The sequence below is a fragment of the Gordionus sp. m RMFG-2023 genome, chromosome 1, assembly GCF_954871325.1.
Source record: "Gordionus sp. m RMFG-2023 chromosome 1, tfGorSpeb1-WG-v2, whole genome shotgun sequence".
In the NCBI taxonomy this organism is placed as follows: domain Eukaryota; kingdom Metazoa; phylum Nematomorpha; class Gordioida; order Chordodea; family Parachordodidae; genus Gordionus; species Gordionus sp. m RMFG-2023.
In genome coordinates, this window is record NC_088775.1 from 25870184 (window position 1) to 25897346 (window position 27163).

The following is a 27163-nucleotide window of genomic DNA, read 5'->3' on the forward strand; positions in this document are numbered from 1 at the left end:
TATTCAGTAATTATTTCGCCATCTTGCAGGATGCGTTGATAAAGCTTGTTGATTGCTAGACCTCTGTTGTTATTGTTGTTTCCCAAAATAGTTTTTACGTCCTCTATTGACATTTCCAACATAGGCCTTGGTGCAAAGGCTAACTTTAATTTTGAATATAGGCCGTGACCGCATGATGATAAGAATAAGGATAGTAAATTTGCCTCCGGTTGATGTCGGTGGATAAGCATAAAACGTTCTAGGTAATGATCTGTTGGTTCTTCCGGGTCGTAGATTATCGAATGTACGTTGGGCGCCAGTGTTTAGTTTGGACCGATGGGTCCCCCAGTCTGAAGGGGAATAATACAGTCCGTGATCGGGGGTCCGGGATGGTCAATGACTGGATCCAGGGGGCCGGGTTTTATCGATTTAGTCATGGAATCACTTGGACAACGTAAGTTATAAAGTTTATTCGAATCAGAGAAATAACAATTAAAAAAAAGAAATTCTATTACAAAAAAAAAATATTTTATGATTAATGGTGTTTTGTTTTCCACCTTTATAATTTTTAAAACAAAGGGGGAAAGAAAAAGTTGTTATTTAATCGCGATATAATCATTCATGAAACTGGTAAGAACCAGTTTCAAATGCAATATAAAAATAAGGTATAATATATTAAATTCATAACAAAATAAAAGAAGATGGGAAAACAAAAGAAACAAGGAGAAACAAAAATAAAAGAAATAAGGGGGGGGGGGATAGAACATAACAGTATACTTTTTAGAAAACGAATGTTTATTCAAATAACATACAAACACCATTAAAAAGTGATATATTATATGAAAATGATCCAATTATACATATAATAAATGATCATAATTATTCCGCGACATATGAAACATTAAAAAGAAAAATTATTTACCAAGAGGCTATAATTAAACGCTTAAAAAAGGGCACATGCTTATTATAGGAGCTCAAAAAGAGGAAAAGATAAAATAATCAATTTACAAACAATAATCACTTCACTAAAAGATGAAAATTTGTTATCAGATGATGTCGAAAATATTATAGACAGGCAATTTACAGGGACATCTTCTATATTCCTTAAAACACATATACACAGTGGAGGCATCTCAAACCCACAAAAAAATATATACAAGTGAATTCCGTCAATTTGCATTGACTATGCATTTTTATTCACCTAAGGCTTACAGATATCTCAAATCACACTTTTGTATGCCTCCGGAATCCACATTAAGGGCATGGAGTCGCAAGATTGAAATCATGCCAGGTTTATTATAATAATTTTAAAAAATTAAATTAAATAAAGGTTTCCTTTCAATTTCATTTACTTAAATTAAAAGCTACCAAAAAAAATCAGAAAAGCAGTTGTATTGTGTACTTGACAAAATCAACAAAAGATAAATCTTGTCCAGAAGCAACGAAGGCACTGTTTTTTATGGCTACCTGTCTTAATAGCAGCTGGTAAATGCCAATAGCCTATTTTCTAGTTTCACAAATGAATTCAGATATCCTAGCTATTTAGTGAGAGTTGCATTGTTCAATCTAAATGAAACAGGAGTTATCTGTAAGGCCATAGTATGTGATGGTTGTGCTGTTAATAAAAAAATGAGCAAACTGCTTGGTGTTAGTATGGATCAGTGGCGTAGCTACGGGGGTGGTTTTCAGGTTTGGACCCCTCCCAGAGCAAAATTTTTTTTTTAGATTTTACGTTCTAAAGACTTAAAAGTGACTAATACCATTAATATTTATATTTTTCTGGTTTTGATGTTTGTGGAAGGATATTATATTACTATTGAAATTATTCTGGATAGTATTATAAAGTCATTGAGAATAATCGACTAAATTATAATAACATATTATTGATGCATTTAAAAAATATATTTATTATATATTATCGAAGATATGGTTATGATTTTGCATTTTATATGTATGGACCCCCTCTAAGAAAAATTCCTAGCTATGCCACTGGTATGAATCCTGATAATATCATTCCATATATTGAGCTGGAATTTTATGAATCGGAAAAAATATATATGTTACTAGATGTTTGTCATATGCTCAAATTACTTAGAAATCTATTAGCGGAGTAGGAAATTTTAATAAATGAATCAAATGGAAAGGTAGCTAGCTATATTAAATTTGATTAAATATTTATTTTGTATTTATAGATAATAGATTGGAAGCATATACAAAATTTACATAAATTGCAGGAGTGCGAAGGTTTACGTGCTGCAAATAAATTGCGGAAAGCACATATTGCTTTCCACAAACAAAAAATGAAAGTTTGATAATAAATATATAATTATTAAATATTTTTTAAAGGTAAAACTTGCTGTTCAAGTTTTTAGTGCATCTGTTTCAAATAGCCTTCTTTTTGCCCAGCATCAGGAGATTCCTGGATTTGAAAATTGTGATGGTACTATTAATTTTATATTGATGATAGATCAGTAAAATAAAAATTATGATATAAATTTATGAATAACTTATAGAATGTTTGATTATCTTAATACAAGAAATTGTCTTGGTAAAGGATATAAAGCCCCTTTATATAATAATACAATTGCAGAATATGAAAATCATTTTGATGAGTGCATTAAAACTTTAAAATCACTCAAGTTAACAAATGGAATTTATGTCTATAAGTCTAATAAAAAAACATGTGTAGAAGGGTTAATTCTTTCTATGAAAAGCATCCTGGAAATGGGGAAGGAATTATTAACTGGGGAAACCCCAAAAATGAAGTATTATATTTAATTTATAACAAGAGTTATTCATAAAACTATAATATAACAATTTTTTAAGGTTCTTTTTAACATATAAAACCTCTCAAGACCACCTAGAATTATATTTTTGTAGTATTCGTAGCAGAGGTGGATTTAATGATAATCCATCAGCATATCAGGTTCGATCTGCTGTTCGCATTTCATTAATGGCGAAATTGGATACTACAATTACAGGAAATTGCATTTCCTTAGATAATACTCAATTAATATGTTCAAATTTTCAAAATAATCATGACGATGATTTTAATTCTATCAAAACTATTTCAAATCCAATAATACCCCAGGCATTATCTTATTATTTTAGCCAAACAAATCCTCATATCCCGAAATTATCATTATATTTAGATAATTTAACAACTTATATTTCGGGATACAACTTATTAAAGAAAAAAAGGTACGATGTGATGTTTGCATTAATGCAATGGTCAGTGATTCATATATTGTTTGTGAAAGTTCATTTAGAACTTATCAAAATGATATTAAACGTAAAAATATTATTAAAAAAATGGAAGTGTTGGTTTTTTCCACAATAATTGGTACAAATATTTTTATTGATCTTACTGAACATATTAATGATGAGATTGGTTACAGCCATTTTCAAATTCTTGTAAAATTAATTGTTCAAAGGTAATCATTTATTAGTTTTAATACTATTTTTTTTAAAGATATTTAAATATTAGATTTTTTCATTTTGCTGACTTGAGAAACCAGGAATTGAGAACTGGTATGAGGCAAAATCTTACAAAAGCAATACAATTTAATAATCATTAAGTCATGTAAATTAATATTTATATCTTCTTTTATTTTTTAAAAATTATATTGTATAAAGAACAGGCCTGATATAAGACATATTATAAAAATTATGATATTATATATAATCTATGCTAATGTAAATATATTTTATTTTTTATAGGTGATGATAGGATCAAAAAGAATGAATGTTTATAATCAAAGATAATATGAATGTGAATCATCACATTATTAAAAATACATTTTGTTTTTTAAAGTGTACACATTTATATTTTTATATATTTTGTATAAACCTTATTTAAATGATTTATATAATAATTTATACTCATGCAAAAAATGTTATTATTACACTATGTTTTTATTGAAAAAAAAATAAAAGATGTTTTCATTTGTCATTTATAATTAAGATGAAATAATTAAAACAAAAAAAATTATAAATGATTATTACAATAAAAATTAAGTGAGATGAGCTCTCAACCCATCTTTTAAGATGGTTTAACTTATTTCATCTAGAACACATAATCCAAAAAAATTTTTAATTGACAGGATATTTTTTTATAAAATCTTATTTTCTTAACGTAATTAATTGATCTTCATCTACTTTTAGAGTATATCTTTGGTTCATCCTTTATAATAAAATTAATAAATACAAAATAAAAATAAGTTAAAAAAGTATGAAAAAAATTAACATTGATTTCTCTTATTAGTAAAACAAAATTTGTAGATTTTATTTAATTATATCTATACAGATCTTTTATATAAATTTTGATTATTATTTTAAGGTATAAATTACTTACCTAAAATTAAAATTACCAGCAACTACAATAAATATCGGTGCATCTTTTTATTTATTAATAATATATGAATCATAAAATATTATTATATTTAATAATAAGGATTCCATAAATGAACAATAAGTGGATAGTAAGATTTTTTTTGAAACATCAAGTGAATTTGATAAGCTATAAAAACTAATTTTATTAGAAAAATTAACAAATATATATAAAAAAATAAATGATTTTGATATTTGCAATTAATATGTATAAAATAAATTAGACTTTCTAATAAATGATTGGGGGTTAAATGGTTGAGGAATGTTTAAAAATAAATTTATTTTTATAATAATATTAATCAAGTAGATAAATTAACTTAAAACTATGATTGAAAGAAGTATTTTCTTGATTGAGTCAAAGGAATCTGTGTGATAAGTTTTTTTGGTAATTATATATAGGCAGTGGACCTTATTTGATTGAATATTTGAGGGTGTATTAGATATAAGTATGGAATATTTTGTATGGGTATAATTTTGGTGATTTTTGCTTCAGTGATATTGTAGCAATCTATGTTTCTGAATAATTTCTGGGTGAAAGTAATTTAATGATATTATGTACTATTATTGTATTAAATGTTGAGTTTTTTTATTTTAAAGAATACCAATGTAATTTAATTGAAGATCAGTTGAGGTTAGGATTCATTTAATTATTTTACATAATTACATTATTAACAAATTCATTCATTCATTACCACGCCATTTCATCACCCACCAGGAGTTGAAGCGTGCATCATGTATTTTCACTAGTATATAGATCCCATACATGATGTCTACCCGTTTTATTATAGTGGACGGTACCATTATGTAGCCTGTTAGCAAAGTGAAGAAGGAAGAAGTACAATAATGGTTATGTATTAGTTCCGTTTCCGGCAGAATAGTGTTAAGGAAAAAATAAAAATAATGTCATATAAAAAAATGTACCTGCGTCTTTAAGTGGTATTTAGTGAGGCAACAAAAAAATAACCCTTATATCTTGTTAAGTATTGAGAGTTTATGTTAAGTTTGCATGAAGAGTCTCTTCCTTGTTTGTTGTTCGGTGTGCCAAAATATTGTATGTCCTGTAGATCTTATATGTTCTGTGCCAATGGTATTTGGGTTCGTCCGATATATTGCGTTATTATTATAGCCAGTTCTCATTGCCTGTTATACAGCTAATATTTTCGTAATTGTTATCGTTATCGTCGCCGATATCGTGTGTCCAGAAAGGAAGGTCGTGGGTTATTAAAGGAAGTTAAGTTATGTTGTTGTTGTTCAGGTTATTATCATTATCAAATACACTTATTCCATTTATTGCAAGAACGTAAAGGTGAAGAACGGTTGCGATATTAATTTAGGCCATATTTTAGCATGTATTGTAAATGTTCCTTTAGGTGTTTCTTGTTTTTGCTAAGTGCCATGAAATCTGCAAACGAGAGGTTAATCAGGTCCATATCTTTCAGACATTTTGCCAACCAATAGTATTTAGGGGTTTTCCTCCTACCGTCAGGGCACCATTTCAAGGACGAGAATATCATATTTTCCTGCGAGTGTCTTAAGCTATGGCCTAGTAATTCTAGTCTCCTCATGGGTATGAGACGATTGATTGGTAGGATGTCGCATCTATTCCAGAGCGTTGTATTTGATGTGTTGTATGTGTAATACGTTTTGGTGATTCTTCTAAGGCATTTGTTTATAAAAGTCTGAATTGTGCTGATGTTACTTTTTGAGTCTTGCCAAGTCTCAAGGCCGTAGGTAAAAATGGGTACAATAAGGGACTTGAAGAGTCTTATTTTTAAATTAGTTGATATTTGGTTGGATGACCATAATTTCGACAGTTGATGATAGCGGAGTCTAGCATTATTCGTTCTCGATTTCGTATCTAAAAAGGTGAGGCCTAATGACGTTATCCTGGTTCCTATGTATTTAAAATCTGACACTAATTCTATCGTATTACCCTCAAAGTTAAAGGGGTTTAAGTGACTCGCATCAGTATTTGAGGTGATTAGTTTGGTTTTTGTGTAGTTTACTCTTAGACCATATCCATCACAGTTGTTGACAAATAATGATAAAATATTTCTTAATTTGTATTCTGAGTTGGCTAGAATACATACGTCGTCAGCATAACATAGAAAGTTTAAAGAGTTGTGCATACTATTGAGGTGTTGTTGCTCACTGTAATATGTGTTGAGTGCATATTCCTGTTTAAAGGATTTATTTAGGATAGCATTCATTATTACATTAAAAATAATCGGTGAAAGGATGCATCCTTGTTTGAGGCCTCTATTTGCCATAAAAGGTTGCGACTTCATATTTAAATGCTGAGGAACTACGCTATGATTGTCGTAAATTATCTTAATTAGCGCTATCAGATGTTTATCTATTCCAATGTTTTCCAGCAAGGGCCATATCTTATTCTGAATTATGGAGTCAAAGGCTTGACTTAAATCAATCATCAGGGCAAAGATGGGGGATTTATGCATTCTGGCCTTTTCCAGAATGACCTTAAGTGCCATGGTCAACTCCGTAGTATTTCTGCCCTTCCTGTATGATGTGATAGCATTAGAAAGGAATCTGTTAATGATTGGTTTAATCCTGACTGATATGATGTATGTGAACATTTTTAGTGTGACTGGAATTAGTGCAATACCTCTGTAATCTTTAAGGCAGTTTGGGGACTTATTTTTAGGGAAGTTTAGTATAATTGATGTCATCCATTTTTGTAAGTTAATTTTTAATATACAATACGGAGAAGCTAAGATTAAAATGACTGAAATATATTATCAACCTAAACAACTACCCATTTAAAGTAATAAATGAAAAATCTTGTATAACTGTAGTTTGTTCATATTAAATACCTTAGAAGAATTAAAAAGAAATTATTTAATTTGTAAGTTTATTTTTTATTATACAATACGGAGAAACTAAGATTAGAAAGACTGAAATATATTATTAACAACCTAAACAACTACCTATTTAAAGTAATAAATGAGAAATCCTGTAAAACTGTAGTTTGAAGGTATATAACATTTCATAAATAGTTTAAGTTTTATAATAAGAGAAACTTCCCAAAATACTGTCAAATAATATTTAAAGGTAGGACTCCTCCTTCCCAATCCTAAGGTTAAAGTCGCCCAAGATTATACAATTACTGCTCTTTGAAAAAGATCGAATTGACATAAACATATTAGTAGAAAAAGATTTAAAATTTGAAGGGAAAAATAAAAGTAAAACTTTTACAAAATGCAGATTTGAGAAGATAGAGGCCTTTTATAGTAATGTGGCAAAAGTAATATTATATTGCCCTCTATTCAAAGGTATACGTTAGACCGAGCAGAGTTTGTCTTTTAGGGGATAGAAAATCGAGGAGCTGATAGGATAGCTGTGAAATTGGATCACATATAGAGGCACCAATGCAGAGAGTAAAGTACATGGAACTATATAGAAATCATAACAGATTGAAGATCAATAAATTCAGAAGAAAAGACAGGCATTAAAGAAAAATTTGAGAGGGGCAGAAAGGGGTAGAAAAAAATACGAACGGAAGTACATTAAATGCCATTACCTAGCTAAGTAAAAAAAAATTTTTGACCCAGATTCAGGCTGCCTCTTCTAACGTGATTACGAAACCTCTATTTTAATGTATACACTAGAGTACAAGTAAATATTTTGTAGGGGATAAAAGAAATTTGTCGAGGAGCAAATAGTGTAGCTACATTCAAGCTTAGAGAAAAATTGGGTCACCTTGTAAAAAGTCATCAATAAAGGGTGTAGTCCTTTGGAAACGTCACATAAGAACTAATAAAAGGTCATAGGGAAACGTCATAATAGAACTTGATACCAATTATAATGGATTCTAAGATAAACTAGAAAAAAAATTAATAGGGCCAAAAACAGGGGAAGAAAATACGAAGGAATTATATTAAGGGAAGTAAAGTAGTAAAAAGAAATTAACCTGTTTCGATGTGTAAGTTTGGATCCGACTCAATTGGGTAAGCAACAAGATAAGGCAAAAATTATTATAACAGTAAAATTAGCGAAATAAAATTTTTGCAGAAAATTATTAAAGTTTTTTTTTAATGATTTTTTAGTTTGTTTATAATAAAACACAATGAAAATAATTAGAAACATGAGAGATATACATGTTTATAAATCTTAACAATACTAATTTATTTTCCAAAAAACAATTAAATACTATTTCGTATTATTTAAAATTGTTTACAAATTTACATATTTATTTTAAAGGAAAAGCTAAACCCATATGGGAAACTAGAAGGAGACAAAAATAAAAAATAAAGGGGAAAAATAAATAAATAACTATAAATAATAAAGGGAGGGAAAAATCTAAAATGGTGACGAAAAGAATAAAAGTTATGCAAGAAGGGGTAAAACAAAAATTATTAAAAGATGGAGGGCGTAAAATGTAAAAAGTTTATTTTGAAAGGGAAAAACAAAAACCATATGAGAAACTAGAAATAAATAAAATAAAAAGTAAAAATAAGTCATAAAAAGGGAGGGAAAAATTTCAAATGGAAGTGGAAGAATAATAAGTTATCCAAGGGGTAAGAAACAAATTATTAAAAGATGGACGATAAATTATAGAAAAGTATTAAAGGATAAGGGGGATAAAAAATATTTAATAGTCAATAAGAAAATAACCTTAGTAAAAGGAGATTTATAAAAATTCAAGATTTTATGAAGGTTGACCAGGGAAGTAAATTTATGTTTAAGGGTTTATTGCCTAAGGAAAGACTAGAAATTAGTCAGGTGCATGGTAAACTGATCCTAAATTTGTGTTTTATATTGTTGCTATGATTATATGTTAAGATTGAAGGTTTCAAAGTGTTTAAGTATAAGGGGATGTAGACAAAACTTGTCTCAAAACAATTATAAATAATTAGTATAAAAGTTTAAATCTACTAACATGTTTTATATTATTGCTATGATTATATGTTAAGGTTAAAGTTTCAAATCGTTTAAGTATAAGGGGATGTAGAGTTTAAAACTACTAACATGTTTTATGTTATTGCTATGATTATTGTTAAGGTTAAAGTTTTAAATTGTTTAAGTATAAGGGGATGTAGACAAAACTTGTCTCAATGCTATGTAAATAATGTAATTACTAGTATAAAGTTTAATCTACTGACACAAAAGCTAATTATTGTATTAATCCTAAGTTAATTTAATTCCTTCCCATCATAAATATGAGAAATATATACATGAGATATAAAAATAATATACATAAATGGATAAAGCATAGGTATATATATGTAAGAGGTATATACAGGAAAAAATATACATGAAAATAAAGCATAAATCTGAAAATAAATAAAGTATATACAAGAAATAAGTAAATAAGCATAAATATGAAAATAAATAAAGTATATATAAGAAATAAGTAAATAAACATAAATATGAAAAATGAATAAAGTATATTGAAGAAATAAGTAATTATAAGAAATAAGTAAATACTAACCTGAGACATCAAGAAAAAAAGTTTGATAACCTGACTCTTGTTCCATCATATTCAAAAGAGTTGGACTGAACATTACATTGTCTCCTGTTAATATCCCCTTTCATAATCATTTGGTATTTAATATCAATCCATCAATCCTAAAAAACAGAAAATTCTATCTATACATTAAGTAATACTATTTTCCAGACACATCCATTTGTAAAGATCATATCATTCCCATATATATTATTATTTGCTCTTCTCTACTTGTAATGTTTACGACTATCAAATTGCCCGATTTGAAAAAGCTTCGACATCCATTTTTGAAAAAATAATTTTCCCAATTAGTTTATTTTCTATTAACAAATTATTAGATATAAAATTGTTAAATTTTTAAAATTTATTATTATTATTGAGGCATTTGATCAACGTACAAGCTACAAAATGGCGCTACAGCTGATTTCAATAGGTGGACGTTTTTTTATGCATGATCGTCAATGTATAGTTATATATATCATTGCAGTGAGTATTTAAGCATGGAGATAGTCTCCATGTAGGCACAGGAAATACAGCCTTTCAAAAATTAGCGAATAATTTTTTTGATCTAAATTTAACCCCTTAAAATTTTACCCAATATTATCGGCATGAGAAAAATGAAGCTAAGTCCTATGATTTTTACAACACAAAAGCGTACACTTTAAAGTGCGGACTTAATCAGCTGACAATAATTTGAAATATTTTTTAAATTTTTAGAACTAGATTTTTAAATAAATGAAGAAAATAAAAAATAATGATTCAAATGATCAGTCCATTGTTAGATTTTGTCAGTATCTTAGAATTAAATCAATGCAACCGGATCCTGATTATCGTAAATAATTTATTCTTTTTGTAAAACTATATTTGTAATTGTAATATATTATAGGTTAGTTAAAATATTGTCAATGCCATAATATATTCAGTAGTTTAATATTTTTAGTAATCTCATCTTATTCTCTATTCTGCATATCTCATTTTAAAATTATTGAAGATATTTTACTTATAAAAAATTAATATAACTAAAAAAAATTTATAATGCACTTTTAATATGCTTCTTCCTGCATTTGTATTGTTTCAAACAATTCTCTAGAATTGCTTTAAAATTTTTCTACTGGTATAAAATTAATACATTTAACCCTAAATTGTTGAATTTTAAAGTATACCGGATATAAATTTATTCCTACCATAATTTCTTTAAGCAATTTGATATATAAATCAAATTAAGACATGGATCCTGATTAATCAAAAGGTAGTTTAACACTGGAATCTGGCTTGATTGTTTTTGAAAATTTGTAATGTTAAATTACACATTGTTATATATGTCTCATTCATTATTGTGAATTATAATTTATATTAAATAAACATCTATCATATTTATATTAAATCAGCATCTATCATATTTATATTAAATAAGCATCTATCATGAAATTTCTCAAGTCTCAAGCTGATGAAATAGGACTAGAGTTCAAAAGCATGGAGGTAAAATAGTAATAGAGAATTTAAACAGATTTTAAATTATTAATGAATTTAGAAGCATAATATATTAAAAACTTTACCAAATATAGGTAAGTCCAAATTTTTAAACCTTACTTTTTGCAAGGAGTGATGTACATTAAAAATATTTTTAGTATTTTTTGCCCTGCTCCTTTTTTTATCCAGACCAACCTATAAAACAATTCCCAGCCTGAAAGATTGTCTGGCTTGGCCTGAAAATCTTATCTTCCAGGCTGGGTTGTGTCAACCACTATTAAATATTAACTGTTCATTAATTTATTATTACTTATTTATGAAAACTAAGGTAAGAAAATTCAGCTTTAGAGATATAAGGTAATGTAAATGCTGTTTTTGACATAATAGAGCACATAAATACATATACTTAGGATGAGGATAAATGGCTCATTAAAGAAAGGAGGCAAGCTTATCTAGAATTTTCCTATGGGGGGCACTATTAACTGGGTTTTCCACCATCATTTTATTGCAGATATTTTGCTATGTTATTATTTAATAAAAAATTTGGTTTTCCACTTTTATTTATTAACTTTTGCTTATTTTTCTTTCAAATTACAGTTTATAGCAATATATTATATATCTATATTTTTTAGGTGGGGACAGATGTATAGGAAACATTTTTATTAGCATAAAATTACATGAACAAGCAAATTTCTAATGGGGAAAGAAATCCCCACTTTCCTACCCTTTAATATGTGCCTGTATAAGAAATAAAATATATATTTATTATATTTCAAAATCAATTTATAAATATTGGAGACATTATACACCCAAAATTATTACAAAATTTTAATAATAAACCAGAGTTTGAAATGCTCTTCTAAATAAAAAATCCTCAAAGATCTTGATCTCTGAAGTTTTGATCAAATTTTACCTAAAATCCCACATTATTTTTTGTTATAAGAAATCATTTATAATTTTTATGCAAAATAATCATGTCATGATGAAATAAATTTTTTTCTTAAAAATTTTAAATTTTGTGGGTTTTTTTTTCAAACTCTGTAATAGACTATAAAGCTGTTTTAAAAAAAATATAATGTTATTTTTAAAAAATTCATAAAACAAAATTGTAATCAATTTTTAACATGATTTGAGAAAAAGAATTTTTTTCATATTATTTTAGGGCTATAAAATGATTAATCTAAAATGATTTAAAAAGAAATAAAATAAGATAATTAGATGCCAGTAGGGTTATTAGGGGAGGGGCCGAAAAATATGAAATTTTTTATACCATGTTAGCTAAAAAAAAAAGGTCATAAAATAATTTTAAAAAATAATTTTGAATATTTATTTTGAGCCATGAGATTGTAACTGCTAGGTGCAAAAGATTAAAACAAAATCCTTCCCTTTTATTTATTTATAAATTGCCCGCGGCACCAGGTGAGGGTATGGGCACACAATCAGTCTATTTTTTTATAAAATATATTTCAAATTTATTTTTAACGGGTGTGCACGGATAAAGAGAAATTATATTAATTAGACTGAAGATTCATTCATGTAAATGTGTTTCATTACAAATCACCTAATGACACATCATTTTGATTTCCCATATACACAATTTACATAAAATTTTATGTAAACATTTAAAAGATAAGAAATATTTTTATAAGGGAAACCAAGGCGTGTCATCCCCTAATTTCCATTCAACGACGCTTCTAAATGCATTTTAATGAACGAATCGTTATTAAAGGTATTATAAGTCATTGGCATGAATATCTAAATCGATTCATATCTGCATCCGCTGATAATTTCAATCGATATCGCTTTTTCTAAAAAGGAATTGGGAAGAAAATAAAATTATCATTTTCCCTCAAAACGGGTTTTCTTTGCAGTGGGCGCAAATTTTTCTTAAATAATAAATTCCTTTTTCCAATTTATCTTCTTCTTTATCTCTCAAGCACATTCAATTTCTGAAGTCACGAAGGATTGAAGTCCTTACCTAGCGAAAACTTTGGGAATCTCTTAACCAATAACCAATGAAGTAAGAGTAAAACAACATTACAAACCTGGCTGCTATCTTGTTCAATCCCGCAATTGCGTGGCCTGCAAGTTAACATTAAAGGAATGCATTGACTTAATTATATCAAAAGCCAAAGTCGGCAGCAACGCCACATTTCAATCGATAAACTATTTAAAAGAATCCTATTCTTAAGATTTATAAAACCTTGCAACCTATCAAGTGGAGATCGGTTAAAACCTGACACCTTGATAAATATTCCTTGGGATTTGGATAAATCTCAACTATAAACTTGCTCTTCGTTCTTCTTAATCAATAGCAACTTACTTACCTTAGAATAGAAGAGGCCAAAAAGAATTAACAAATATATAAAGCTTGGCAAATATTTTTCTCATTAGCACTGTCCACTAGTGGGCAGCTCGCTTAAATTATTTCGTACCAAAAATTTCCAACTCTATATAAATAAACTATAATAGATATTTTTCCCCGCGCGATCCAACTACCCTTATTTTATTACCAGTCCCCCTCCCCTTCCCCATCACTATTTTCACCAAATTTGATTCTTTGGAAATTAGAGGTAATGGAGGGGTGTTCGCAAAGATATCGCAAATAAATTTTAATCATTTAAAATCAGCTGATTTGTCATAAATTCCTATTCGACGGTTCATTTTTATAAATATAATATATAATATTCTAGTAAAAACAATTCTATTAGTTTTGGAACCCATTATATCATATGTCTTATTTATTTATTTTTTTAAAGTATTTGCCAAAATAATTTTTCAATCATAAATTTTTTTTAAAACATTTTTTTTTAATAAAAATAAAAATTATATGATATTAAAGGCTATGTTAGACAGTGCCAAATCTGTTCAACATTTATTTTTGTTTGGATCGCCATTGCCAAATATGGTTATAATATACAAAATAAGTTTGGGAAGCTTCTGTGGCCTAGTCGGGTATATCACTTAACACATAGTTCTCAAATTCGGGAACGATTGTTTTTTTTCTGAGCTAACAAGTGATTATATGAAGAGTATAAATAATAAGGTTATAATATATATATGTCGTAATTTTTAAAGGGATCATGACTATCCGGGATCTTCACGGGATTTAAAGAGATCCCTTTAAAATTTCAATTTTTTAAAGGATAAAGAACTATACGGTATTATCACTGGGGCAGAGATTGACCTCCAGTTGAATAAATCTTTTGATTAGCTATCGAATGATACCCTATACTAGACATATCTTATACATAAGGCCAAAAAAAACAAAATTGAAAATTAAAAACGCAACGAAACTCGTGGAAAACGCTTTTAAAATAAGATTCCTCTTTATCACGATTAAAACGTGATAATCCCGTATTATCATTCCTTAATTATCAACCCTAATTTTTTAGTTATCCCTTTAAATCCCGTGAAGATCCCGGATAGTCATGATCCCTTTAAAAATTACGACATATAAAAAAAAGTTTTGAGAAGCTTCTGTGGCCTAGTCGGGTATATCACTTAACACATAGTTCCTCAAATTCGGGAACGATTGTTTTTTTTAAGCTAACAAGGGGATTATATGAAGTGTATAAATAATTATATTACTTTATATTCTAAGTTGCTTATTCAAAAATCCCATTTTAAAAATTTTAATATAGTTCCTTATTTTTACTATTTTTTAAATCTTAGATGAATTGAAATTTTTTATAGGCCGCCAAATTCATTTCCGCTCCGGGCCTTCAAAAGTCTTCGCACCGTCCTGACGGGGCATTGTGATATATAATAGAACGGAGACGACTGGATGATTCAATCTGTTAATATATATTAATGGGGCTTATTTCATTTTAATAAAAAATTGGCCATTATTTAGCAAATTGCTATTATGTTGACTTGGCTCCATTTAACACTATATTCATGGGAGAGTGTGTCTGTCGTCTTTTATCTTAGATGTAAAAATTTTATTAAGTTTTATTTTCTTCCTTTTTAAAATCTTTTGAGAGGGACACGTTATTTCTTCTTACAACATATTAAAATTTAGGGCTAACGAGCTATTTTCTTTTTTATGGAGCCAATATGAAAAATATATTTCTTGAATCAATACATTGTTAACTAACGTCATGTTATAATCTTAATTTACGAAGATTCTCCAATACCATTAGAAATTTTAATAAGAATATTAATTCCTTACCAATTCATAGTGTAATATAGACTATAAAGGTCTTAAGTTTATGGAGGTTCATTATAGACCTGTGCGCCGCCGGTATTTTTATTCACGCCGGAAAAGCCGCCGATTGAGATCAGCGGCGCGAGCCGGCCCGCCGCCGATTTTAATTATGGCGGCGGTGCGGCGTGTGTAATTTTTAGAAAGCATATTAATTATATTTATATATTAAATTATTATGTAAAGCTTTATTTTGAAAGTTAAAACTATATCTAATTTATAATTTGTTTCATTCTTGCCCTAATTATTTTGATATTTTTAAATATCTTTTTAATGTTTAAAATAAATATGAAATCTAATAGGGCGAAATTATGTTTTGATGTGCTGCTTAGATTTAATGCCATTTGATTCTATAAACAATAAAGGAATGACAGACTTTCTAAAGGTTTAAATATTATATAAAATGATTATTAAAAAATAAATTGTTCAAAAATTAGAAATATAAGATAATTGATTCCTCGTCAGAATTGCCAAATAGGACAACCATTAGTCGGGGTGCACTAGACAATGTTTATTTATCTATAAAGGCGCATGTTTTAAATTTGATTGATTCTGGACCAATTTTGTTCTATCACTTTTGATTTATGGACCGATCATTTCAAGCGTCGAAATTATATTACATTTAGTCTTCATCATTTAGATGAAAATTTTGATTTAAAATATTTTACCCTAGAAACTAGAAATGTGACTCAAAAGCATACTGGGGAAACAATATTATCTAAGATTGATAGTATTGAAGAGGACAAAATAATACAAATGATAACTGATGCTGGGGCCAATGTCAAAAGAAGCGTCAGATTAGGGGATTATGAGCATCATTTATGCTTAGGGCATGGACTTCATAATTTGGTTACAGTTGATGGCATAAAAAAGGTTACCAAAATTGATATTCTCATTTAAAAAATTAGAGAAATTATTTCAGCCCTCAGATATCGAGTAGCTGATTTGGAATATGAAATTGAGGCTGAACATCGTAAATGTCTGCAGAGGTAATATCTTGGATATTGATGATTCTGATCCATACCTTGATGACCATTTTGATATGTCTGATGAATCGGATTATAGAAATGTCATTGCACCAACCAATCCAATTAATGCAAAAACTTTAAAATTAAATTGCCCTGCCCGCTGGCATACCATATTAATTATGCTAGAAAGTGTTCGCAGTGTAAACAAAATTCCTAAAAATAATGTTCTAAATAAAATAGGAAAACAATCTTTAAAACTCTTTAATAAGGAATGGGATATGATAGATGAGCTTTACGGAGTAATAAATCCATTCCGAGAGTCGGTGGAATTTCTTTCCTCCCAAAAAGGATCTACAATAAACTTAGGGTTATTATTTCGCATTGAAATAGAAGCTCATATACAAATCAATAGATCTGATTGCTCAGATATTATATGCTTAAAAGAAAATATGGGGAAAAGCTTGACCATAGGTTTCCGATCACTGAACTTCAAGTTATTCTATATTTTTATTAATAAAATTATATTTTAAACATTAGATATTAGCAACTCTACTTGATCCAAGATTTCAAAATCTTAAAGTTGTTTCACAATATTTAAATTCAACTATGATATCATTGCAATTTCTAATACGACATTTAAAAGTTTTAGAGCATGATAGAAATGCTCTGAGTGAAATTCAAGTCGAGGATGGTGCATCATGCTCTTGTATAGCGAAATTAGCTCGAAAACATTACCTTCCTATTAACGATTATAACAATATTACTAATTTTGAACAAGAATGCCATATTTTGCTCAGCCAAAATATTATCTCAGAAGAGGATGCATTGCTCTTTTGGAAGAAAAAGCGACTGGAACTTCCTATGCTTGCTAATTTAGCTAGGAAAGTTCTTTGCGTACCTGCAACCAGTACACCCAGCGAAAGAATTTTTTTCATTGCTGGATTAATACTCAATGCTAAAAGGAGTTCTTTATGTCCCACAAATCTTGATAAAATACTGTTTATTCATGACAATTATAACTTTTCTAAATCTGAATTCTGACTTATTATATTTCATAATTTGCTTGCATTCCAAATTTTTTTAATAATAATAAAAATAAATATAATATTTCTTATATGGTTGTTGATATGACTCTGAATGAGTAAAAATACAAATACATAAATTTAAATTGGAGTGAGACAGGAAATAATTTAAGATCAATTAAACTATGTTAACAATGTGTTAGAAAAGATCGCCTAAATAAATTATAAAAAATGTAATACATTAATTTATAAATTAAATTCATTAAAAAAAATTTTAAAATGCGGCGGCGGCGAAATCGACACGCCGCCGAACGCCGATAAAAATATTTTAAAAAACCGCCGCCTTTGATTGAGATATCGGCGCACAGGTCTAGTTCATTATCATTTTTGAGTTATCAGTCAATCTCAATTCGTATAACCTATTGTTGAGAGTATCGATCTATACCGATGCTCACCATTACCGTGAATATCGGCTATATCTGTTACTTTATATTTGAATTAGTATCGGCCACTTGGTATAAGTTATGATCAAAAGTACCCATGCTCAGCATTACCGTAATTCAAAGTTGTTAAAGGATCGACCATCCTGGATTCGATCCTAATTTTGGCTATTACTCGGATTTATGATCTTCTCTTAAATTGAGGATCGAGATAATTTTGTTTAATATTCGGACCTTCGATCCTTTTAAAAATTTATTTTTTTACCTAAAAAGTGTAATTAAAATTTTTAAATAAAATTAAAATATATATTTTTTTTATAAAAATCTATCTCCATTATATTTTATCATCCTCCACGATATTTATATTTTTCTCATAAATTTAATCAAGACAAGATTTATGAATTTGATTTATAAGTTTTATTTATTGAATTAAATGGAATAAATTATTTGTATGTATTTATTAATGTCTAACGCACAGTTATGGAAGCAGGGTTGCCAGGTCAAAATTTTCAAATTGTGGGAGAAATTCGGTATTTTGTGGGAGTAATATAAAAATTGTTGGAGAAATATGAAAATTGCTAAAAAAAAATTTGATCAAAATAAAATATCCAACTCTTTTTCAAAATAAAATAGGTAACAATTTTCCAAAATAAAATACGCAACTATTTTTCAAAATAGGTAATTATAGTACGACACAAAATTTCTTAAATACTATCTTTATTATTAAAATAACATATTGATTTATTATAATATATTAATTTTGTTTAAAAATAATAAATTAATTTTGTTTAAAAATAATAAATTAATTTTGTTTAAAAATAATAACCAACGATCTTTTTTAAATACAAAAGAATGTAAACAAGATAAAATTTTATAAAAAAACAAACAATTTTAAATTTACAATGTAAAAAATAATTATAATCAGTGCGGGAAAGTTGTTCTACAGTATTTAATTAATACAATGGGGGAAGGGAATATGATATTTTGAGGCATCAAAAATCTTCAAAGCATAAATCAGTACAGGGCAGTCTATCAACATCTATTGCAAAACAAAAATATTCTTCAAAAATAAGAAATAATACAGATGCAACTACAGTTGCGGAAATGGTAAATACCTATCATGCAGTACAACATTCAGAGAGCTACTTAACATCACAATGTTGGTAGAATCTTTCCCCATAATATTTAACGACTAATATAAATGAAAAGTATACTTTAGAACACAAATGAGCAAGGCTATCATCAATGTTTTAGGATATAAATCCAGAAGGTCAATTCTTGACGATTTGAAAGATGTGCAAACATATGCAATTCTAACAGATGCATCTAATAAGGAGATATCAAAACATTTCCCTTGATCCTCCCCTATTTCAACAAAATTAATGTCATTTCAATAAAACTATTTAAAAAAATTTCTCATGATATGAAATATCCAAAGACATAGCTAACCATATATAATGGTAAATATGGCAGATTTGGCATTGCCAATGAATTGCATGGCAGCTTTCTGATCTGATAATTCCTCAGTGAATTTGGCAAAATCCAGAGTGTATTTACAGAATTGAGTCAGCATAATGTTGGTTGGCAGGTTCCTTCTAATACGCGCCATCGTAGAATTTTAAAATTTTACAAACCTTTAAAAAATAAATAGATTATAAAAGCAGTCCTAATATTTTGAAAAAAATTTTCAAATGGCAGAAGTATATTTAGGAATTTTACATCTAGGAAATCTACTATATGCTGTTAATATGCAGTTGCAATCAGAAGAATATAATTTAATAAAGGTTCACTAAATTATGCTGCAGAAATACCAAAGTAAGAATATTATTACTATTATCGGATAATTATTAATAAGATTTAATATGATGTCATGTTTGAGGAGATTGTAATGCTTCTTTATTTTTATGATTTGCCAAAATATTCAAAATATTAATTTTACAATGTAAAAAATAAATTTATTTGATTTTATGCAAATGTATAAATAAGATTTTATAAAATATAGAAAGTCAAATAGTTATAGTTAATTATATTTTATTTGAGATTTAAATAATGGAACTAAACGTTTACCGTCGTTATTAAGATATTTATAAAATTCCTGGCATGACATTTTATAATTTTGTTTAACCATTAACTCGGCCTCTAATGTTGTTAAAGCTATTCGATTTCTCTCCTTTCTCCAGGCAGTCCTCATCAGGCTAAAAATGCGCTCCGATGAGGCATTAGAATGAGGTAAGGAGAAAACATACTCGCAAATTTTTTCCAAGCATGGGGATTTATCGTTATTACGAAAAAATTCCACCCATTTCTCCTCTGCTTTTAGACCATCTAACTTTAAGTATTCTGGCGAATCATAAAAAATGGAAAAAATTACAATCTCTTCAAACAAGGCTTCAATGTCTATCGGTAATTTTAATATATTTATTAAATTACAAAAACCATTGATGGTTTCTGTTCCAAGGTCATAATATTTATACACTTGTAAATAGAGTTATTAAAATCAAATCTTGATTGTAAATATTCTAAAATTGTCTTAATAAAAATATTTGCTTCATTTAAAAATACGTTAATTATAGTAATATTTGAACATTTTAATATGATATTTTTAGCAATAGCGCCATAAAATTTATTATCTATTTTTAAATGAACAGAGCTGTAGCATGATTTTGTGAATCTTTATCAATAAAGAATTTTCTGATTGCAACTGAACAGTGGCGTAGCCAGGATTGATCCATGGGGGGGGGGGGGGGTTTGAAAAATTTTTTGGGGGCTTCGCCCCCAAACCCCTTATCAAAATTTGCCAATATTTTGTGTATTATACCCAGGCCAGCATAAATATTAAAAAATATTAAAATTTTTGCCAAATTTATAATTAATAACCGACTGAAAGCATTATTTTGAAAATGTTATCAATGTTTAGTAAATTGTATATTAATTCAATCTATTCGATGTAAAAAAAATTTGCCTCCCCCCAAACCTTCCAATTTTATGATCAACTCAATATATCTTATTCTATGTTAAAAATAATTATTTTAATTAAATTTTTGCATATAACAATATTTTGCAGATATTTAATTTTTTATTAACTTTATTTATTTAACTATGTATTTATTTTAATAATATATAAAAAAATAAATTTCAAAATATATAAATTTTATACAGATTATTATATTAAAAATTGAATGTAAATAACTATATTTTAAAAAAATAAAATTGCAATAAAATATGTAATTCTTGCTAAAAAAATACAATTTAACAATTTTATTTAGTATAAACCCTTTATTTAACTATGGATTGGGGAGCAAATTGAATGCGACGACGTTTTGGTGCTGATTCATACGTCATGGTTTTAGTTGGATCCGAATTTATTTTATATACAAAAAATAAATTTCAAAATTAGAAATTTTATACAGATTACTATTTTAAAAATTGATTGTAAATATCTATATTTTAAAAAAATAAAATTACAATAAAATATAAGTAATTCTTGTATGCAATTTAAAAAAATATAATTTAACAGTTATATTTAATACAAATGAGTATATTATATAAATAATTCTTATTGTAGGTGCAATACTATTATTAAATATAGTATAAAAATATCATGACTAAAAATTCATTATAATTAAGTTTTACATTTAAAAATTTTATGACTAAGAAAATATTACAATTATATGATTTGAATTTATAAAGAGAGGTCTACTTTTCTCTGAGATTTGGCTAATTCATCTAGAATCAAATTTTTATCTAGAATAATCTCCTTATAAATATTTAATAGGGCTAATCTATTTAAACGGTTTTCACCGGTGCTATTTCTTAAATAGGTTTTTAACCTTTTCAAAGTTGAAAAAGACCTTTCATTAGTGCAGGTACTAATCGGTAAAGTAGCTAAAATAAAAAACAATGTTTTGATATTGGGCAGGGAATCTAAAGTGCAATTACACATGGAAAGGGCCTGCAAAGCATTTTTTGGTCTCAAAGAGTACATTTTTATACCAAAATTCGACATCACAAAGTAACTTATCATACGACCCTAATAAATCATCAGAATAAAACTCTGAGATGTTCTTAATATCCTCTCGCGTTTCAAGTGTAATCAACAATTCAGACTCAACCGGCAAAAGAAAATAAAAGCTTTTTAAAATAAAATTGTGACTTATAAATCTTTCCTTTAATTGAAATAAAAATGTATCAATAAGTGGAATAAAAATGTTAATTTTATAAAAATCCTCAATCGTAGATGCATCAATATTTGAGCGATTGGAATGTCTAGAAACTATTCTAGGTTTAAAAATTTCAATCCCAAACATATTAGCGATCTCCTTTACTTTCTCATATATTTCGTGAAATTTTTCATCCACATTATCTCTGATATTTGTTAATATTTCAACAATATCCTTTGCCCTATTCATAACCTCACTTAAATCCAAATCAATTTTTTGTAACATTTTGCTAAAATCATATGTATAATTAAATAAAAAATAAACACATTGAATAGAAATTAAAATATGAGGCTTCGTAATAGCCTGTAAAAGATTTTCCGCATCTGCGGAATCTTTATCTTTGTGTAATATGTATGATTCCAGTGCCGCAAAAATAACCTCATATAACTCGATGAAAACCTTCACCGATTGTTGTCTTTCAATGAATCTTGTGGGACAAAATCTTTTTAATTTTTTTTTTGAATTTTTTGAATCAATTTCATCGAACGTTTGGGTAAAAATCTCCCTCTTCTTGGGTGGGGTAAAGAAGTCACAACCCGACGATATTGTTTCTAAATTTTGAAAAATATATAAAAATTATATAAAGATATCTATAATACATAATAAAATCTAATAAATTTCAATTAAATCAAAATATTTCTACCTAAACTGTTCCGGATGTCTCTAATCTCACATGCCTCAGTTATCATCAAATTCAGGCAATGTGAACTGCAGTGAACATAAAGAGCTTTGCTATAAAGCTCTCTAATTCTTGACTGGACCCCTTTAACATGGCCACTCATCGAGGGAGCTCCATCGTACCCTTGGCCTCTCAGTAGATTTAAATTTAAATCCAGGTTTTGAAGTGATTTAATAATTTGATTAGCAATCGTTTCTGACTTAGTGTCAGGTAATTCAATATATTGAACAAATAGTTCCTTCATTTTATAATTAGTTGTTCAATATTACCAATATCGGAAGTTTCATCCGCCAAAACACTAAAAAATGGTGATGCTTTGACTTTTTAAGAAACTTCCTTTAATATAAACTGATTGCATATTGATATTATTTCATTTTGAATAGTGGGACTTAGGTAAGTAGCATTTTTAGAGGAGCTTTCAAAAAGCTTTAGGTAGTTGTCATTATTATTACATAAAAATTTCAATGATCCCTTGAAATTTCCTTCATTGTGAGAAGGGGATGTAAGTGTTAGGGGGCCAGGAGATATCCTATGAGCTCTTAACGCCAAGCCCTGCCTCCCTAACCAAATGATAGCATCAATAATTATAATTATTCTTGATCGATTTTGGTCTTTCTAATTGCAAGATTTAAATAAAAGATATTATAAATAATACCATTACCTTCGTCATCTGAGGATACAACGAAAACCAACTCAACTGATGGCTGATTTTTACTAGCAAGAGCAACATCTATATCTATATATATTTCTAATTCAAATTACACAACTTAAATTTTTATATACCTTTTTCTTTTTGTTGTTGACGAAAAAACTTACGGATATCCATATTTAAAAATTATAAAAAATTAAAATTTACAAACTATCTATATAGTTTAAAAATATATATTTAATAATTAAATTTATAAATATCTAATTTAACTATGCCAAGCCAGAAAATATTTACAAAATATCTTTATTGTTATTTAATAAATTTAACTATGCCAGAAATTATTTACATACAATATATCTTTATTCTTTTATTGTTATTTAATATTTTAGTTCATATAATTTATATATATTTTTAAACGATGTGATCATTTAAAATTAAAACTCCTTTTTTTATAAATATATTTCATTGTGATATTCATATTCATATTGTATTATATATAATATATTATCTAATTTCTCTAAATTGAAACCGTTTTTTAAATATAATTATTCGCAATAAAAAAATAATAATTTTTTATTTTATAAAAAAAATAAACATTTTTTAAAAAAAAAAATTTTTTTTTCCATGGGGGGGGGTTTCGACCCCAAAACCACCCCCTTGTCTACGCCACTGCAACTGAATATTAACTACATGAAGTAGATTTCCTACATGTGAAACTAATCCCAAATATGCTTCTGACATTTCATCCTCGAAAAAATTTTTCTAGGACAGCTTTTAAAATCTTTATTTAAGAAGTATTTCTTTAAGGGTTCGTAAAATTTTAAAATCCTCTCGATGGCAGGTATTAATGATAACCACCTGATAGGTACATATCGCAACAACTCTCACCATTCCAAATCAGACCACTCCACCAATTCTTTTAATTCAGTGACTCTTTTAGTTGATGAACTAAATTCGTTAAAACATTTCATCACAATTACTTCGACATCTACAGATAGTACATTCATTGCCTTCTTGCAAGAATTATGCAGTATATGGCATATACAGCCAATTGGTATTAATTCATTATTGTGCTGCCTCAATTCGGTAAATACACTTTGATTTTTTCCAAAATTAACAGAGGTATTATCAGCGCAGAAAGCTGACATGCAACTCATTGATAACCCTGAATCAGCTATATTTACCATTATGTGGTTAGCTATATCGTTGGATTTTTCACTATCGGATGAAAAAAATTTCAATAGTTTTATAGAAATGCCCTTATTCTTGTTGAAATAGCGAAGGATCGGGAAATGTTTTAATATTTCCCTTATTTGATGCATCTGTTAAAATAACATATGGATGTCCTTCTTTCAAATCGTCTAGAATTGACCTCTTGGATTCAGGTCCTAACACATTTGTGATAGCCTTGCTTATTTTTGTCCTACCATAAGTAAAGTTAGCACTTATTTTGGAGTCGTTAAATATTTAAAAACATTAAAATGCTAAAAAAAAAATTGTGGGAGAAATTAAAAAATTGTGGGAGATTTCTAATTGTGGGAGTGAGATGTATGTGGGTAAACTAAAAAATTGTGGGAGACTCCCACTGATGGGGGGAGACATGGCAACCCTGTATGGAAGTGCAGATATAAATTTGAATCTTTTATCTTTTCCTCAGCTCCTTATAATAATGTTAATTATCATTTCATATTATAGATTACCCTCATTTTATGAGGACATTACCATATTAGCAGCAATAATTCAACAAAATTTTAGCTTAATTTGCCTTATATCAATCTGCCTCAAAATCTGTTGGTAAAAAAAAAGGTTAATTACCCATTTGGAAAGGCTGCCTAATCAACTACATACAGATGCTTATTCATAAAATGATGGTTCAATTCATAATTTTAATACCTATGCCTAAATTTAAAATAAAAAAATTCTTTCAATATAACACACCTTTGCTATCAAGCCTCCTGTGAGCGCGCTTGTTTAGTAAAAGATGTTTGAATGATAATAATTTGGAAATTTTTTTGTTGTTAAAGGCTAATTTTGATTATAAAAATAAATATATTATTGTTATATTATTCTATTACAATACAATAAACACTATATTTAATTAATTTTTTTTAGTTAATTTTGCATCTAGCATAAATTTTCTTGAGAAATTTAAAAAATAAGAAAAGGATCGCGATCAGGATTCGATCCTTTTAAAAGGATCGCGATCAGGATTCGATCCTTTTAAAAGGATCGAATAACAAGCCTGCCGTAAGTAAAGGTATCGGATTTGCTCTGCTAATTTATATTCGAAACAAGATTTAAGTTCAATATTAAAATTTATAACTAATTTTAAAAATTACCCAACTTTTAACAGTTTGAAGAAAGAAAAAAGAAAAAAAGTATGATTCTCATATTTTATCATTAATTTGGGTGATTTTAAAAAGAAATTAAACAAAATCGAGGTGTAATCGACACAAATAACAACAGCCACCTTTATTTTATTTTTTAAATTGCTGCGCCACCTGGTAACGAGTCTGGAAAGGTGTTATACACTTTTTATGTATACTCTTTATGTATTTTTTTTATAGAAGATATAATTTTTTAATTACCTTTTTGTAATTAGGGATCTGCATCGTTCGAATCCGTCTTTTAAAGATTTAAAAACATACATAATATTTTTTGCCCCACCGATAGAAAATATTGCGACTTGGCGCCTAAATTGATTTTGTGAAGGGCGAAAAAAAATCATAAATTTGTAATATTCTGATAAGCTCTCATACAGGGTTACTGTATTCGACGTTGCTGCATATTAGAGGTTTGCAATGGGCTGGTTTTTATCCACCCCCCTCGTCCACGCCCTTCCATCAAGGTTTCTAAAATATTTTCAACATTGGTGGGGGGGGGGTTTAAAAAATTAGGTAATGGGCGGGGCTGGAGGGTGAATTTTTAGTATTTTTCAGGTTATAAATAATCGTTTTACTTCATAATATGGATATTATAAATGTTTAATTAAAAATACATTTTAAATAGAGCCAAACCAGCTATTAAAATAATTTTTAAACATTAAGCGCGCTGGTTTAAACAAAATTTATAGACAAATGTGCAGACGGGTAATTTTTTTAATTAAAACATAACGGGCGGACGAAAAAATTCAAAACAACGAGTGGGCTTTTTGGCTAAAACCCCGCCCATTGCAGACCTCTACTGCATATTATTGATTTTCTGTTTAATTTTGGTAATTGCAGCATATTGTTTTCTAATCTAATTTGTACTTAGTAATGTAATGTATAAATATTATTTTTATATTTAGATGACAAGTATATAATTGTAAATATTTTTATAATTATTAATTTTAAAAAAATTGGCAAAAAATCTAATTTCATGGTAATTAAAAAATTAATAAAAAAAATTGTTTTGGCTTTGCTAATAGGATTGCCCCCCCCCCTCTCCTCCCTTTTTAAATTACGCATAAAATTATTACTATTATTTTTGCCAAATAATAATAATAATCATCATTTTAATTTTATTATTTTTTAAATATAAAAATTTGCAATCGGATTCTTATTTTTTACTTACTTACGATAACTAATATTTACCGGGGGGGGGGAAGAGGGGTATACGATTAGTCCCTAAACCTCATTTTCCTCAGCCTTCAGACGGATCTCTGTTTGACCAATTCAATTAGGAATTTTTG

At 27.9% G+C, this 27163-nt stretch overlaps 2 protein-coding genes across 12 annotated transcripts in view; both read left to right on the plus strand.

Annotated features, from left to right (window-relative positions):
- Positions 1–996: 996 nt before the first annotated feature.
- Positions 997–3704, plus strand: LOC135931529 (uncharacterized). 10 transcript variants are annotated; one of them, XR_010573071.1, is made up of 7 exons: positions 997–1270; positions 1310–2123; positions 2172–2285; positions 2326–2450; positions 2493–2744; positions 2806–3413; positions 3452–3704. XR_010573071.1 is itself a non-coding variant. In XM_065468710.1 (7 exons), exons 4-7 carry the CDS (start codon positions 2280–2282, stop codon positions 3317–3319), a joined length of 897 nt encoding a protein of 298 aa, XP_065324782.1. In that variant the 5' UTR covers positions 997–1270; positions 1310–1668; positions 1904–2123; positions 2172–2279; the 3' UTR covers positions 3320–3704. The 10 variants fall into 10 exon arrangements, 9 of the variants coding, with proteins under 9 accessions (XP_065324782.1, XP_065324783.1, XP_065324788.1 ...); XM_065468710.1 differs by having other exon boundaries at positions 1310–1668; positions 1904–2123; positions 2806–3704; XM_065468711.1 differs by having other exon boundaries at positions 1310–1464; positions 1904–2123; positions 2806–3704.
- Positions 3705–10534: 6830 nt separating this feature from the next.
- Positions 10535–27163, plus strand: part of LOC135931686 (aminoacylase-1-like) — a 62663-nt gene continuing 46034 nt past the window's right edge. For both annotated transcript variants that reach the window (XM_065468954.1, XM_065468955.1), the window contains exons 1-2: positions 10535–10667; positions 11250–11314. In XM_065468954.1, the coding sequence (XP_065325026.1) occupies positions 10571–10667; positions 11250–11314 (162 nt within the window). In that variant the 5' untranslated portion in view covers positions 10535–10570. The remainder of the gene's footprint in view (positions 10668–11249; positions 11315–27163) is intronic.